This window comes from Mustela nivalis (genome assembly GCF_964662115.1).
Source record: "Mustela nivalis genome assembly, chromosome: 17".
In the NCBI taxonomy this organism is placed as follows: domain Eukaryota; kingdom Metazoa; phylum Chordata; class Mammalia; order Carnivora; family Mustelidae; genus Mustela; species Mustela nivalis.
Genome location: NC_139036.1, coordinates 16,434,428 through 16,447,261, shown reverse-complemented (window position 1 = coordinate 16,447,261; position 12,834 = coordinate 16,434,428). Strand labels below are relative to the sequence as shown.

Genomic DNA, 12,834 nt, shown 5'->3' with positions numbered 1-12,834 from the left:
GAAGACATTTCAACAAATTTCAAATAGAAGTTAACACTAAGTGAATACAAGTTTAAGACGGAAGTTAACACAGATGCGATGATAAAAAGGAAAAAGATTGGCTCATACAATAAGAAGATAGGGCCCAATCTTTCTCATAAATAAGAAAAGTATGGTTTAATGTCAGTGAATAGGCACTAAAAAAGCTTCAGATCAAAAATGTCACACCCATATCCGATTATTAAAATACTGTCATAAAATACAAAAAAGATAATTGCTAAATATATATATGTTTAGATACACACACACACACACACACACACACACACACATCCTTTTTTACTTAAAATCCTTTAAGGCTTCCTAATTGCACTTATAGAATAAAGTTTTAAAACCTTAACAAGATTGACTGCTCAGGACCCTGCTGACCTGCATGACCTCACATCTCACCCATACCCTTCTCATTCAACCACACTGGTCCTTATTCATTACATAAACATGGCAAACCTTTCCTCAGGGCCTTTGCACACACATCTCTACCTGCAGAGGACTTTGCTTAGGGCTTCATAAGACTGACTGCTTTTTGTCCTTCATGTCTCAACTAAAAAGACATTGAAATTTAGAAAATGGTGAATTAAATCCAGTCTAGTTATATTCTCTCATTTTTAATTTTCAAAGTTTTCATTCCATGTATGGTAGATTTTCCAAAGGAAAGAAAGACAATAAGCTGTTTTAATCTTAAATATTTTATAAAAATGTTGTTGATCTAATGTTTTCCCCTAAATAGACTGTTATCCCAATACCATTTATTGAATAATGCAACCTTTTATATGCAACCTGTCATTTTAAAGTACTACCCTAATAATCCACTCAGTCCTGCCTGATTTGGCTCTGCTTCTAAAACTCTACTCTTCACTCAAGCACCATTACCACACTGGTTCATAATCCTTTATAGTTGGTAGACAAAGAGTCCCATTCTTACACTTTTTCAAGAATTTTCCTGGTTTATTTTCATATAAAATTTAGAATAGTCTTTGTTTCCTAAAAATCTTGTTATGATTTTGACTTCAACTAGGCTAACTGAACTTCGGATTAATTTAGGAGAATATGCACCTTTACAATATTCCATCTTTCTATTTAGAAATGAGTAAGTCTGTCCACTTATTATTAAATGGAAAAAAGGATAATTGGAAGGTCCTGGACGATTCTTAATATCTTAATGCTTCGAATATTGTATTGATGATGTGAATAGAATTGTTTCACATTGTATTTTCACCCCATGATTGTTTACATATATTTATTTATAGTAGTATAGGCAATATGTATTGAGTGCACACTAAATGCCAACTCTTTGTGTTAAGCACTTTATTGCTTAAATTTATCTTTGCCACCACTCACCTTTCACAGGAAGAGAGTGAATTTTGAGGAGCTCAGGTCACTGGCCTGAAGTTTCACAGCAACTAGCGGAGTTCAAACACGGATACCAGCATCTAATAGCCCAGTCTGAATCATGGCGCTGTATGGCTTACTGGGAGCATTCTTGGTTTGGGGTCTTCTCCCTTGTGTGACTGACCACTTTACAAAGGCTGCTTTGTATTTCTAATGGCATTTCAGTTGATTGTCATAGGTTCCCCAGATAGAACATCCTATCAGCAAATAATTTTACCTTCTCCTTTCCAATTGTTTTATTCTCTCCCTTTGTCCAACTGTATAATAGCCATTTCTTATAATACATACACTGGTTTTAGATATCCTTTAGGAATCTATTTAATATCATCACATAGAGATCTTTAAACATTTCTCATGTATTATAAGATGATAGAATTTTAAATAAGACATAGACATTATTCCTGTAATATTGAGTATGCCAGATTAGAAATTGCTGGAATGACAGAGTTGCATAAAGATTTTCAATGTTATGTGTTTGTGCCTATTATTAGTTTGTTCTTAACTTAAAATATTATATTTTTAATTTTTGGAGGAGCCTCCATACTGTTTTCCACAGTGGCTACACCAGTTTAAATTCTCAGAAGGGTTCTCCACATTCTTGTAAACACTTCTTGTTTCTTTTTTTAAAAAAAGATTTATTAATATATTTTAGAGAGAGAGAGAGTACAAGCAGGAGGGGCAGAGGAAGGGGGAGAAAGGATCTGAAGCCAACTCCACATTGAGAAACAAACAAAAACCAAACAGACCCTTAAATGTAGAGAACAACCTGGTGGTTGCCAGGGGGGATGTGGGTGGGACCTAGATTAAGAAATATCAACTTCCATTTACATAATAAGCCACATATATGAAAAGTACAGCATAGGGAATATAGCCAATAATATTGTAATAATATCATATACTGACAGATGGTGACTACATATACTGTGGTAAGCATTGCAGAATGCGCAGAATTGCCCAATCACTACTGTACACCTGAAACTAATACAACATTGTATATCAATTATACTTTGATAATAACATTTTTAAATTATAAAATTTAGTCAGGTATTTTAATGCTAGGAAAACAATTAATTTTGCTTACATGAATGTCTATGTTCAATTGAGGACACTTAATAAACAAACATTTATTGGTGCCTATGTTGCAGACAGTTGAGGAAATGGATGGAGTCAACAATAGTGGAGTCTCTGAGTTTCTGCTCCTGGGGATCTCAGACAGTCCTGAGCAGCAGTGGGTCCTGTTCTGGATGTTCCTGTCCATGTACCTGGTCACAGTGGTGGGAAATGTGCTCATCATCCTGGCCATCAGCTTTGATCCCCGCCTGCACACACCCATGTACTTCTTCCTGGCCAACCTCTCCTTCACTGACCTCTTCTTTGTCACCAATACAATCCCCAAGATGCTGGTGAGCCTCCAGTCTCAGAACAAAGCCATCTCCTATGTGGGGTGTCTGACACAGCTCTACTTCCTAGTCTCCTTGGTGGCCCTGGACAACCTTATCCTGGTCACAATGGCATATGACCGTTATGTGGCCATCTGCCGCCCCCTCCACTACACCACGGTCATGAGTCCTGGGCTCTGTATTATGCTCCTCACCTTGTGTTGGGCACTTTCTGTTTTCTATGGCCTCACCCACACCCTCCTCATGACCAGGGTAACATTCTGTGGTTCCCGGAAGATCCACTACATCTTCTGTGAGATGTATGTGCTGCTGAGGCTGGCATGTTCCAATACTGAAGTCAATCATATAGTGCTGATTGCCACAGGCTGCTTTATTTTCCTCACCCCTTTAGGGTTCATGATCATGTCCTATGTCCGAATTGTCAGAGCCATCCTCCAAATACCCTCAGCCACTGGGAAGTACAAAGCCTTCTCCACCTGTGCTTCCCATTTGGCTGTGGTCTCCCTCTTCTATGGGACACTTGGCATGGTATATCTGCAGCCCCTCCAAACCTACTCCATGAAGGACTCAGTAGCCACAGTGATGTATGCTGTGGTGACCCCCATGATGAACCCTTTCATCTACAGCCTGAGGAACAAGGACATGCATGGGGCTCTGAGAAGACTCCTCCTAGGAAAAGTTTTCCAGAGGTTGACTTGAGATATTTTGGGTATCGAAGTGGAGACTGGGAATTTCCTCTACCATGTGCAAGGCATTATCCTATGGGAGACAGAAGAGTGATTAGGACATGTCTCCAGCTCAGAATAAGCTTACATATCTGTGATGCAGAAAAGACACTTCCATGTAAACCAGTGTCCCCCAGACCTTGCTAGCCTTGGCAATGCCAACACTCATACTAGAATTTTACAGGATCATTCTTTCAACTTTCCTGATCACAGGACCACCATCCCAGCTTTTCAAAATATGCCAAGTAATGGCCTGTGGAAGAGGTGGTGTTCTCTATACACATCAATTCATGGTCCTGAGTTCTGGCCCTCTCTAAGGGGCCTGCTGCCTACAAGCCACCTGGAGAAGACAACTTGCCCTACTCCCATGGCAGGGGCACTGGATGAGGTTGCCCATTTCCAACTCTGCTGGGCACGGCCCCCGCTGTTTTCATGCTAACCCACATTCCCTCTGAACACAGTCCCTGCTATTCAGGAAAGATTTGTAGACAAACTTTTCTCCTTTGCTCTGGTCTGGTTTTCATCTCTCGGGCCTCAGGACAATACTAACTATGCTTTTCTCCTGCTTTCCTTTTCCCTGTGGGAAGACCTTAACCCTGGTCAGCCCATCCTGTCCTTCATCCTGTGGCTCCTCACTCACTTGCCCTGTCTCTTCTGTTTGCTACCACTCCATCCTTCACTCAAAACACAACTCCCCAGCCTGTCAACACATGCTCGTGAATAGGAGTGGCAGTGGAGGTAGTAGAAGGCAGGAGGTCACTGTGAGACTCAGTCTCTACTTAGGTTCAACCAGCCATGTACAATGCGATGAAGAGACACTGAATAGCAACTGATGAGAAGGTTAGTCACTGGGCGGTGGCATTTCCAAACAGAGAGCAGTCCTTTGCAGATCAATCCATGGAGCCAGACAAGAGTTTGACAGATGAAGAATTGAATTGATCTGAGGTTCAATTTAAGTAACTGATAAGGACTGAGTGCCTTTTAAGGGCCTCAAACTGGGTTACAGATCTGAATCAGAAGCTCACAATAGACAATGAAGAAGAGTATTTTAATGCAATGTCTGAAAGCAATGGTTATACTCTGGGCAGGAGGATTGGAGGGCACAAAGGAGGAAAGCCTAGCTTGGCTTGTTCGTGAGGGAGGATTCAGGGAAGGCTTCCTTAGGGTGGTGACAGCTGAGCTGAGCCTTACATAACACCCTGCCACATGAAGAGTTACCCAGGAAAAAGGGCAGGGCAAAGTAAGGTCACTGCAAGAAAGGAGGGACACGGTGTGGAGTAGAGTCTTCCTATCTGCAGTAGCCAGCCAGCGTTTTCGTCCCAGGCCTACCTATCCCTTGTGTGGTCATGGTCATCCCTGGTTAGGCCTTGTGTTCTCATCTGAACGTTGAGTACAATAGCATCATGAATTGCTATTAGGTGATTATGTGAACTAGTCATTGGCCCATAGTCAGTGTGGTTTTTACTGAGCAGGGACAGGTGGACAAAGAACAGGAAACAGTCTGATAGGTGAGGGGGATGTCCTGCTTGAGTGTACCTGCTGAGACAAGCAGCAGCTAGTGATGAAGCTGAAGGTGGAGGTGGGAGGGATCTCAAAAGGCCTCCAATACCTTGTAGAGGAGCTCCAAATAGAGTCTGTGGACAATGAGGTACCTCGGGATGTTATGAGTTTTAAATTTTATTGTTTTTAGTAAATCAACAATGTGCATTTCTTAAAGAAACATTAAAATAAAAATAACCCCCAAATACTCACCTGTATGTCTGTTACCCAAAGACAACTCTGGTATAAATTCTAAAACTCCGGTATAAATTCTAAACTTTGATCTCTGCTCTCCCTCTCATTTCAGAATGAATTCAAATTGTTTTTAAACTTGCCTTTTCGATTAATAATGCCTTTCTATGTTAGCAAATATTCAGCCACATGACAACTTAATGCCTACACAGTATTTTATGTGCCATTTAATGATTACAGCAGAACTTATATAACACACTTGTTCCATATTTTAGTTGCTTTCAGTTTTCCTACTCTTTGCAACATGGCAATAGTGTCTCCATATGTACATCTTTGATATTGTTTCCTTAGGGGAAATTGGTGAAATGGAATTATGGAGCCAAATATTTCCATTGTTCAGAGCCTTTGATACATTTCCTGAATCATGCTCCACAAAGCTCATGATGACCTATACTTTAATAAGAGGGGTCACAAGTTCCTGTTTATGTATTGTTTGTGTTTATTAGCCTTGAGGGATGTGGGAAGGAGAGGAAGCCCTAGAACTTTTAAGTACAACAGGTAAAAGCAAAAGCAATTTTATACTTCGTTGGCAACATAGTTCTACAAAGATGAAGCAGGGTTTCTGGTGAGCTCAGCTACTGACCTGTCACTCTCCCCAAAATTGTGTCCCTGAGAAAAAAAGCCTCCCCCTCTTCTGTCCACAAGCAGGCACTAGAAGGCAGGCCCTGGAGTTTATCACTCCCTTCGGAGTAGGGTGGTGTCCCTCAGGAGCCACGTTCTGCTCCACAACAATCACTTCTTCCTCAACCATCCAGAAGGATGACATCTAGAACATGGGATACACATTTGGATACAGGAGGTGGAAGGAGGGGGAATGGCAGCTGGTGCCTCTGTTCTCTTTTTTTGTCTTCTTCATCCCAATAAATATCTTTTATTTAAAATCCTGAGTGTTAAGGGGACTTAATTTGGCCTTTTGAGCTGTGGTAGATTGTGGGAAACTGTTATTACTATGGGACATTTAGGCATTTTCCCCATACCTAGTTAATAGTTCTGGGACGTAAGCTCTGATTATACAGTAGTCCCCCCTTAAGTGTGGTTTGGTTTACTGTAGTTTTGGTTATCTGCGGTCAACCACAGTCAGGCAGCAGACGGATCTCCTGACACATCCTCAGAACTTCAAAAGTGTCCTAAGGCAACATCACAGAGCCTATGTCATCCATCTCCTTCTATCTTCTCCCTCAGGCAGCCATTTTGTCATCCTTACACCATCACAAGAGAAGCTAAGATATTTTAAGAGAGAGAAAGAACACATTCACATTACAGTTCATTGTTATCATTGTTTTATTTTATTATTGTTGTTAATCTCTTACTGTACCTACTATCTAGTTATGTATGTGGAAAAAACATAGTATTCATACAGGATTCAGTACTACCCTATGGTTTCAGGCACATATTTGATGAGAGTTGGCCTATTTCCTATTATGTGTTACTTCTAGAATGTAACATTTTGGAAATCCCAGTTGAAAACCTGGAGTTTTCAACTCCTTCCCTCTGACAGGATTCTGCCTCCACTTTTTGTCTCCATAAGACTGCTAACGCTTGCCTCACAACTCAGTCTCTCAGCTGCACCTTCTGCTCCCAGCCTCTCAGCCCCTGTCTTGAAATCAAGACAGGCTTGTGGGGAAAGCAGAGCAGCTGTCAGCAGTGTCATTCTGGGGTTCCTTGTTTTCCTGCATTTTGCCCCCCTAGTTCATCTGGTAGCTCTTTGAGGCCTCCCAGACTTCTGAGGGCAAGGATGTTTCTTTGCTTGACCAGGAGTGTTGACACAAAATGAACAAACTTTTTAAAATTTCTAAAAAAAAAAGGAAGAGAGTTTTAAATTTTATTTGAGGCCAAGCAAGGACAGCTGCCTGGGATACACAATCTTTACAAAGAAGGGAGTGCTCTGGAGAAGGAATGTTTAATACAGGATCTTATATGTTTTTGTTACACCAAGAGTTACAAATCATCGTGAGGAAGAGCATTTCAGAAAATTACAGGCTTTATCATATGCTTTTAGTATGAGCAAGATTGCAGACTTCAGAGGTGTGGGAATAGAATGCCAGGGGGGATTTTTATTTATTTATTTTTTATTTATTTTCAGCATAACAGTATTCATTATTTTTGCACCACACCCAGTGCTCCATGCAATCCATGCCCTCTATAATACCCACCACCTGGTATCCCAACCTCCCACCCCCCGCCACTTCAAAACCCTCGGCCAGGAGGGATTTTTATTCTTAAGTCTGAAATATTTCTTTTTAGGTTATTTGCTAATGAAGGAGATGTACAATGAGTGCTCAGGGCAGAAAGAGCTTTTGCCCTTTGAAGTGTGGTTAAGTCATTCTGACCTTGGTAAAAGTGTATCTTCTCTGAAAACCCAGGAGCAGGGCCCACAAACATTAACAGTTGAAAGTTTCCTTTATGAGGAACAGGTTTAGAGTGGCTCTTCTCAGCCAGTTCCAAAGGGAATTGAGTTCTAATAACTAAGGTAATTCTATGCAGTAAGTTAACTTCTGTCCTGTGCATCTAGAATGTGCTATGGAGCCTTGGGAGAATTGAGAACATCATCATTCTGATAATTTTGTATAGGGCTTAATTCTGTCATGGAAACCCAGTTGTGAAAGGCTAGCATTGTCCCTGGATCGCAGGGTTCTTGTCTCACAGAGTTGAAGAATGAATCTCACGTACACAAGTGGGTGAAGTGAAGTGAAAGTTTATTAAGTGAAAGTGAAAGCAGAAAGCCAAGAAGAAGCTCTCTAGAGTGAGAGGGTTCCCAAAAGAGCTGCCACTGAATGGATGTAGAACTGACTGGGAAGCTTGTGGCCTTGAGATTCTTGTGCCATCTTGGTTTGAGCAAGAACCATTGATAACACCTTTAATGACTTAATTCTTTGAGGTTTGGCTATTTTCTATGATCACACTGTAGCCACCAAAGAAAAATATTCCCTGACATCAGAGGCCTGGTGATCTGTTTCTTTATCTCTTGTTCACTCTGGCTTATCAGATTCTGCCTGCCAGGAATAGTTTCAGAGCCCAGCCAGGGGTCTCCTACCTCTCCCTGCCTACACCTTAACCCTTTCCTTACTCACTGTGAAGAATTGTATTAAACTAGATTAGGCCCCATGCCCACAGAGAACCATCATTCCCAGGAACAATCCGGATGCCAAATAGAAACTAATAGCTGTTAGAAAAGGGGAAATAGAAGTCAGAAAGACTGTAAGTGTTCACTACATGCAATTATCAGGTAAAATACATTGTAGTTTTTTCTGGCTTCCTCTCTGACATCATTACTCTCATACTCAAAATAAGAAAGAAGATGAACAATCAAAACAACAGCAACCTTTCTAGAGCTATCAAATAATTGAGGTCACATAAATGAGAATTTAACATTTGCTGTAGAAAACCATGAAGATTTTAGAGGATGTTTGTTAGCACAGTGTAACCTAGCCTATCTAATCAGATGGAGATGGAAAAAATCTTTTCCACTCAATGCGAGACATAAAATCATAAAATTATAAGAAAAGATTGTCAATCTGAAAATAAAGAGCCACAGCGAGAGGCAAATGAGCATTGATTTAGGATTAAAGAATTGCACTTCTGAGAGCATGGAGTCTGGTAGACACCCAAGAAGTGCCCTGCTTACAGGATGAAACCAAGGGGCTTTTTATGAGGAAAAGGAAGGGGCAATTACATGAGCCGAAGAAGAAATGTTTTCTATGAGGAGGGAAAAGGGTGTCTTTTAAACAAAGAGAGGTGGGGATTTATTGGCACTGACACACTTGAAGGTCATGCTTCTTCATGTGTCATATGTGTAATTAGCATGTTAAATATCCATCCCAGGCATGATTTTCAGTATTTTAATGAGAGAGAAAGTTGGGGAAAGGTCAGCTCTGGTGTTGGTCTTGGCACAGACTGGTTTGGTCCCATCCATGCCAGTCTTTGTTGTTGAGTTCCTCCTTTGGTAGACATCCTGCTTCTGCATTCTTAAAAGATATGCTATTCAAGAGGCATAGAGTTTCAGCTATCAAGGAATGCTGGATTTTGCAGTTAGGGCTGAGAGGACCAGAGTCCAGTCCCTGCTCTGTCTCACCAAGGTCTGGGGATCTTTGATGGGTAATAGATAAGATTAGTTGGGGGCAGAGTCAAAGGCTCATAGGGTAGATGGAGTTGTGGAAATAGTGGTGATAATGTTCTCAAAAGGTTTTCTGGGTTCAGCCCTAGGAAAAATTTCATCCAGCCTATTGTAATAGAGGGTCATTTAATGTGAAGAGCTGTGGAGATGACCTTGTCCCAGTTCTTTATGGTGTAGGTAGGAACAAGCCCAGTCACAGAAAGGAAATTTCTAAGGTCTCAGAGCAGTGGATATAGCCCACATTCCTGATTTTTACTCTTAAGAACTTTGCCCTTTGGGAGAAGCTAATTTTCTTTAACACTGAGGTGTCTGGAGACTGAAAGATATCAGGAAAAAGACATACATAATTTCTGTACCTCAGACTATATTGCCAGGCACTGTCCCCAAAGGCAGGGGGGCTGACAACTTGAGTGGGCCAGTGGGGTTGTGGGGAATGAACTCTGAGTACATACATCCACCCTCCTTTTCCCTTATCAGCTCAACTCTCTCTTCTCCCAGGTATGGTTTCTAGCCAGAGGAAACAGAAGAGAGCACCTAGACCACTTTTCATTATTATACCTTCAGCAAAACTTATACTTTATTTTTTTTTCCTAGTTAGAAGGAAGCGGGTTTGGGGGGAGCCTGCCATAGGGATGGGAATTGATTCCATAGTATGAATTTTATTCTCATCTCATCATCATTCATTTTTCATTTTCTCCATACTCATCTTCAAGCTCAACATTCCTGAGGCATCTTGTTTGATAATTCTCAATTATCAAATTGATAACCTCAATTATCAATTTGATAATTCCCAATTATCCCACCCTCTCTTATCTCCTTTTCCTAATTTCTCCTTGTGTCCTTTTCCTAATTTCTATCCTTCCTTCTTACCCCTTCTGCTCACCATCATCTCCCGTCCCTCCCTATATCCTCATATTATATCTTCGTTCCTCCACTCCCACTCCTGTCCTACCACCCACTCTTCTGTGTTTTCTTTCCATTCTCATCTCAACCTGGCCTCAGTTCTGTGGCTTCAAGAAGAGACAACAGGAAAGCCAATGTCCAGGTGTAGCCATAGGACAGATTTAGGAATGATACAGTGGAGGGGTAGTGGAATTGCCAGGTGAGGGTAAGTAGCCTTCCAAGAGAGGCTGAGGAAAAGATGCAAATCAGAAATGGATGAGCTGAAGACTGAATAAACATCAGGATGAGAAAATTCTCTGGATTGGAGCTGTACTGATGTATTTATAAAGTTAGAAAGAGGCATTACTACCAGAAACCTCATGTATGGGGATTTTTGGAGCTAAGAGATTTGGGAGGAAAAAATAAGACTTTGAAGGAAAAAGTTATATTTTACATTCTTCACTGAAAAAAATCAAAAGACGTGGTTGGAGTATAAATGCTTATTCTTCCAAAAGCTTTATCACATATGTGAACAGGAGGATTCATCCAATAACAAAGGGGTGAAGATGGAACATTCTTTTTTGACATGAAGATATATCGTGTGTGCATTAATGCAGTTTTAATTTAGTGATCTGTTTCTCTCTACAGACCTTGCGTGTCCACTAAACATCCTATTGGGTTCTTGTGTGGCAGTGAAGAGAAGGAATTGATTTTTTTTTTTTTTTTTGGAGGTGAAAGGTTAAGTGTAGAATAGAATAAACTTGGCACTGGACCAATGGTTTTAAACTGTTTTCTGCACTCTGATCTAGGTGGAATCTTATGTCCCCACCAGAAAAAAAAAAAACTTCACCATGATATTCCTGGTTACTTAGGTTAATGGGTTACATATTAGCCAAATAGCCCTTCCCTGTAGGACATTAGTGTCCAGAGCTACCCAGCCCCTAAGGCTTCAACCTTACCTAGAAAATGAGCACAGCTATATACAAGGCAGCAACTTACCCAAGGCACTTGCTTATATCCTCCTATCTTTGTTTTTCTTTATAGCCCTTACTGATATGTGATATTCCACACATGATGCTTATTTATGATTTTGTCTCTCTTAATTAGAATGTGACTTGCATAAGTTCAGAGACTTCTACTTTGTTCACTAGTCCCCTAGGAGAGTGTCTGGATCATAGAAGCAATTTAATAAATATTTGCTGTATGAATCAGTTATGTAGGACTTCTTTGCTGGACAAATACATCACACAGATCTTCAGGCAGTGAGAGATATGGTTTGGGACCATTTTCCAAGGTTATTGCCTTCATGAGAATTTTCCCTTAAACCAGAAAAGGCAAGAAGGAAGGGATGCTATCAACCTTTAGGTCAGTGACTGCCTCCCCACAAGTACTCGCCACAGGGCACCCTGGACATCAGGGTTTCTAAGGCTGTAGATAAGTGGATTCAGCATGGGATTGATAACAGTGTTAAAGACCCCAACCCCTTTATCCTTGTCTGAAGACTCCTCAGAACCAAGACGCATGTAGTTGAAGATACCAGTACCATAGAAGAGGCAAACCACAGTGAGGTGGGAGCCACATGTGGAAAAGGCCTTCTTCCTGCCTTCCACTGAGCGGATTTGTAGGACTGCAGCTGCCACATGTGCGTAAGACACAGTGATGAGGACCAAGGGGGTTACAGCCATGAAGGCTGCTGCTACAAAGAGCAGCAGCTCGTTGAGTTGGGTGCTGGAGCAGGAGAGCCGGAAGAGCTGTGGGAGGTCACAGTAGAAGTGATTGACTGCATTGGGACCACAGAAGTTGAGGGTATTTAGGGCAATAGTGTGATTTAGTGCATTAGTGAAACCTAAAGCCCAGGACATAGCCACCAATATTTTCTGGACTGTCTGGCTCATTCTGGTGTTGTAAGTAAGGGGCTGACAGATGGCCAGGAATCGGTCATAGGCCATGACGGTCAACAGAAAGCAGTCCATCCCAGCCAGAAGGTGAAAGAAGAAAAGCTGTGTGAGGCAGGCTCCATAGGGAATTGTACGCTTGTGGGACAGGAGACGAGCCAACATCGAGGGAACAGTGACAGTGATGCATCCAACATCCAGCACTGATAGGTTCCCCAGGAAGAAGTACATGGGGGTGTGGAGTTTAGGCTCCACCAAGATGGCAGCCAGAATGCTGAGGTTGCCTCCGACTGTGACCAGGTAGGCAAAGAGGAAGACTACAAAGACCACAGACTGTAGCTGTTCTGTTTCTACTAGGCCCAGTAGAATGAACTCAGTAACAGACGTCCTGTTGACTCCAAATTCTGGATCCATGAGTTTCTGTAAGGCAATGTCCCAGGAGGGGAGATAATCAGTCTATTCCAATGTATTTATTTATTAAAACATAAATGTTTTAACCCACCTATGTTCAGAGCCAGTTCTCAGCTGTCTAAGGGATAATATTTCCACTCCTCAGGTCATCTCTTACTCACTGACCTCCTCCTTCACCTCAATACCTT

At 41.5% G+C, this 12,834-nt stretch overlaps 2 protein-coding genes across 2 annotated transcripts; one reads left to right on the top strand and one right to left on the bottom strand.

Moving 5' to 3' along the window:
- Positions 1 to 2,564: 2,564 nt before the first annotated feature.
- LOC309851631 (olfactory receptor 1D2) lies at positions 2,565 to 3,527 on the top strand (the record flags this gene model as incomplete). The annotated part of the gene is made up of 1 exon (XM_082707216.1): positions 2,565 to 3,527. One exon carries the CDS (start codon positions 2,565 to 2,567, stop codon positions 3,525 to 3,527), a length of 963 nt encoding a protein of 320 aa, XP_082563342.1.
- Positions 3,528 to 11,701: 8,174 nt separating this feature from the next.
- On the bottom strand, positions 11,702 to 12,676 carry LOC309851664 (olfactory receptor 3A2; the record flags this gene model as incomplete). Its single annotated transcript, XM_082707283.1, has 1 exon — positions 11,702 to 12,676. Exon 1 carries the CDS (start codon positions 12,647 to 12,649, stop codon positions 11,702 to 11,704), a length of 948 nt encoding a protein of 315 aa, XP_082563409.1. The 5' UTR covers positions 12,650 to 12,676.
- Positions 12,677 to 12,834: the final 158 nt, after the last annotated feature.